At 43.6% G+C, this 3,597-nt stretch overlaps 1 protein-coding gene across 1 annotated transcript in view; it reads left to right on the top strand.

Moving 5' to 3' along the window:
• The first annotated feature begins 1,705 nt into the window (after window positions 1-1,705).
• sox21b (SRY-box transcription factor 21b) overlaps window positions 1,706-3,597 on the top strand; it is a 2,065-nt gene continuing 173 nt past the window's right edge. Inside the window, exons 1-2 of the mRNA XM_079169660.1 lie at window positions 1,706-1,859; window positions 2,014-3,597. The exon at window positions 2,014-3,597 is cut by the window's right edge and continues 173 nt beyond it. Coding sequence (XP_079025786.1) covers window positions 2,029-2,748 — 720 coding nt within the window. The 5' untranslated portion in view covers window positions 1,706-1,859; window positions 2,014-2,028 and the 3' untranslated portion in view covers window positions 2,749-3,597. The remainder of the gene's footprint in view (window positions 1,860-2,013) is intronic.

Raw genomic sequence — 3,597 nt, 5'->3', positions numbered from 1 at the left:
GTCAACTCCCGATAAGAACTTTCCACCGTAACTTATTCATATAATTCATAGCATTTTTTTTACCCGTTTGTGTCATGAGAGGGCACATGCTCCTGCGGAGTGAGTGGAGCGCTTCATTGCAGTAATGTTGTCGAGGTGAATGACAAGCCGACAAAAGGGGCGCACGGTGTTGAGAGATGCTGCGACTCAGTTTAGGCAGCAGGTTTGTCTCTCATCTGGTCCTCTTGGCGCGGATCATCCTCACCTTGTCAGGTTTCCTACTTGAGACAAAAGAGCGATTCCTCTGTGAGATTATTTTCTGCGCCGTAATAAAACAACTTAAATCCTTGTTAACAGAAACATTTTATTAAACAAGCTCAAACTGCAGCGATCAGAAGGGCGCTGGCGCTTGGAAATTGCGCATTACTTACTGGAATAACGCAACTTTCAGCCTCTCAATAATCTGCTCATGTAATTGTTGAAAGTATAGCCCAATTATTTGTGCCATATTTTATTCAATAATAATAATACAAATAATAATAACAATTATATATTGTGCAAACTCCTTAGATTAGGCAAAACCGTTGAAAAGGAACAACAGTACAGTGAATTGAATTTGACATCCATTTATATCCTAATTTAAACGCTCGACCTGCACCCTAATTCCTCATTTGTAATATTGTTCGATAGAGCCCTTCTCCATTTCCTTTTTTGTATATATATAATTATGTACAACGGGGAAGGTGCGAGAACAAACCACTTAAACCTACAATTTACTCAACAAGTCCTGCAGATAACTGTAATTGCTTAGTTGAATATTCGACAACCTAATTTCAGTTGTCGATTCGCTGCCCTTGGGAAAGTCCTTTGAAGTGAAAGTGAAAAGGGGGATTTCAGGAAAGTAATTAATTTCACCAAGCGCGATTAGAAACACTTCAGACCGTCTCGGCGTTTGCGTATTTACGACAAATACCACAATATCAGAAAATTAAAGAAGACTTTCTTTACCTCTCTTGTCGTCTTACACACTACTTTTCTATGGCAGTGCCACCCATGGGGACGGGACGGGACGGGCGCTGAGGATGAAAGGTGACAAAGTGGAGACACCAACGGGTTCAACCTGGCTCGATTGTCAATTAAACAAATGAAGGAAGAGGCGATTAAGCGTGTAATGATGAATGTTGTAAATAATGGAGAGCGCGTGCGTTTGCTTCAAGTGTTCGATGGCTCGGTTTCAATGCAAGTTGAACTTCAACAACGCGTACACCTGTCTGCTGCAGACCCAAAATATGTCGGTGCATTAGTGAGAGGCTCATACTTCCTTCCACCGTCAGGTGCTTCAGGTGCTGCGGTCGCTCAAATCAATACATGAATCACTTTAATTTAACTGAGCAATAACGTTGCGACAAGTTGCTCTTTAGGATAAATATTTCCGAACACTAATGAGTCGAAACAACGCCGAGGTCATAAACATTTACATAATAAATAAAGACATATGAGATGCGTTTCCCCTTCAAACAGGGTTGGATATTTCAAAAATCGTTCAGCAAGTCGTCTACGTTGCCTGGCGCCAACTGCGCATGCGCCAGTGGCACTTTCACTACCTGCCACACAATCCCGTATTTCACATGGGGCAAGCGGGAGTTGTCATCCACTTGCGTAAACGCTGCTGCTGAGTGGTGGTTGACAGTCTCGGGCTGACACGAGGGAAACAAGACAGCGCTTCTTTTCTTCTTCTTCTTCTTCACCTCTTTGCTAAAGGCGTATCCCCGGTGGATGCCACCATGAAGCAGAAAACATAAGTTGAGCATTCATAAGGACGCTGCCACTTGTACTTTACTGACGATATTCATCGGTGGGATGAGGAACTGAATTCTTTGGTAAGTAACCAAAAGATGAGCGGCGGTTGTTGAGAAGCTTAAATGAGTAGAACTGAACTTCTGAAAAGGAGTCGTGTGTGTGACGTTGTTCCGATTGTGCAAGTCATTTATACTTAAAAACTTATTTTTCACTTGTTTTTTTTTTTTTTCCCAGGGAGTTTGTGCCAACATGTCTAAACCAATGGATCACGTCAAACGCCCGATGAACGCTTTCATGGTTTGGTCCAGAGCCCAGCGCAGAAAAATGGCTCAGGAGAACCCGAAAATGCACAACTCCGAGATCAGCAAGAGATTAGGAGCGGAGTGGAAACTTCTCACCGAGTCTGAGAAAAGGCCGTTCATCGACGAAGCCAAACGACTGCGAGCGATGCACATGAAGGAACACCCAGACTATAAATACAGACCGAGGCGGAAGCCCAAGACTCTGATGAAAAAAGATAAGTTTTCTTTCCCCGTGCCCTATAATCTCGGAGAGCACGACGCACTCAAAGTTAATGGGCTTTCCGTTGGAGCACTTTCCGAGTCCCTCCTTGGACACCACGACAAGGCAGCAGCGGCTGCGGCCGCCGCCGCGGCGAGGGTGTTCTTCAACCCGGCCATGTCGAACCCCTATTCCTTTTTCGACCTGGGATCCAAGATGACTGAGCTTTCCCCACCTTCGTTTCCGTACGGGTCTCCGTTGGGCTACGGTGGCACTACGGCTTTCACCGGGACTGGCGGTGCCCACACTCACACGCATCCGTCCCCGGGAAACCCAGGCTACATGATCCCTTGTAACTGTACGGGCTGGCCCTCCGCAGGACTCCAGCCGCCCTTAGCATACATCCTGCTCCCCGGGATGGGAAAACCTCAACTTGAACCGTACTCTGCATATGCTGCAGCATTATGATAAGGCCCGCTTTGGACTTCTTGAGAAAATGAAATGTGAAAACTAAAACAAACAAACAAACAAAAAAAAAGAAAACGCTATTCATGCAAGAGTTTTATTATGCATGCACAAACTTGTACATGTGATGAAGTGCTCGTCGTCTCAGATATCACATGTGTATGTATATTGATTAATGCCTTTATCTAAGGTACTGCTTATTTAGAGAACTCTCTAACCTATTATCACCCAGCCATCACCTCTCACGGCCCAGAGGGGAAAGGACTAAAGGATGACACGGATGCACACATTTGAGGGGAAAGGTGTATCAGAGCATTTTGTGAAAAACCCATTTTCAAAGGTACACTCTTCGATTTCTATCTTTTGCAAGTTGCACCTGCTTTGACTAACCTGTTGGAATGGAGGGCAGCATATACACCGACCATTTTAATCACGGGATTTCCTCTCAGATAAGTTGTTGTGGGCTAATGGGTTGTAATTCATGGATCAAGGAGGATTTGTCACAACACTTCTCCCCTCTTGAATGACTGTAAATGTGTAAAGATAAAAACGACTCTAGTTTATTTGCCGTTATAGGCTTAGTGTTTGAGATAGGGACAGGAACCTACGTATTTCACTAGAAATGCGGTGTATATTCTGAGTTTTTAAACCGTTTTATAGATGTCTGTAATATTTATTGTTTAGTGGAATCTATGGTGACCCAGACAATTTTAAAAAGGACAAGACTAGTTCTGTAATTTTTGCACATGAAACGTAGAGGATGTAATTTATTTTGAAAATGATATTCAATTTCAGTGGGTTTGATTCATCGAACCTTTTTTTTTCTCCCCTCCAAACAGTAAAAAAAAAGTT

Source organism: Pholis gunnellus, assembly GCF_910591455.1.
Source record: "Pholis gunnellus genome assembly, chromosome: 12".
Taxonomy (NCBI): domain Eukaryota; kingdom Metazoa; phylum Chordata; class Actinopteri; order Perciformes; family Pholidae; genus Pholis; species Pholis gunnellus.
This window is presented reverse-complemented; position numbering and strand designations above follow the sequence as displayed.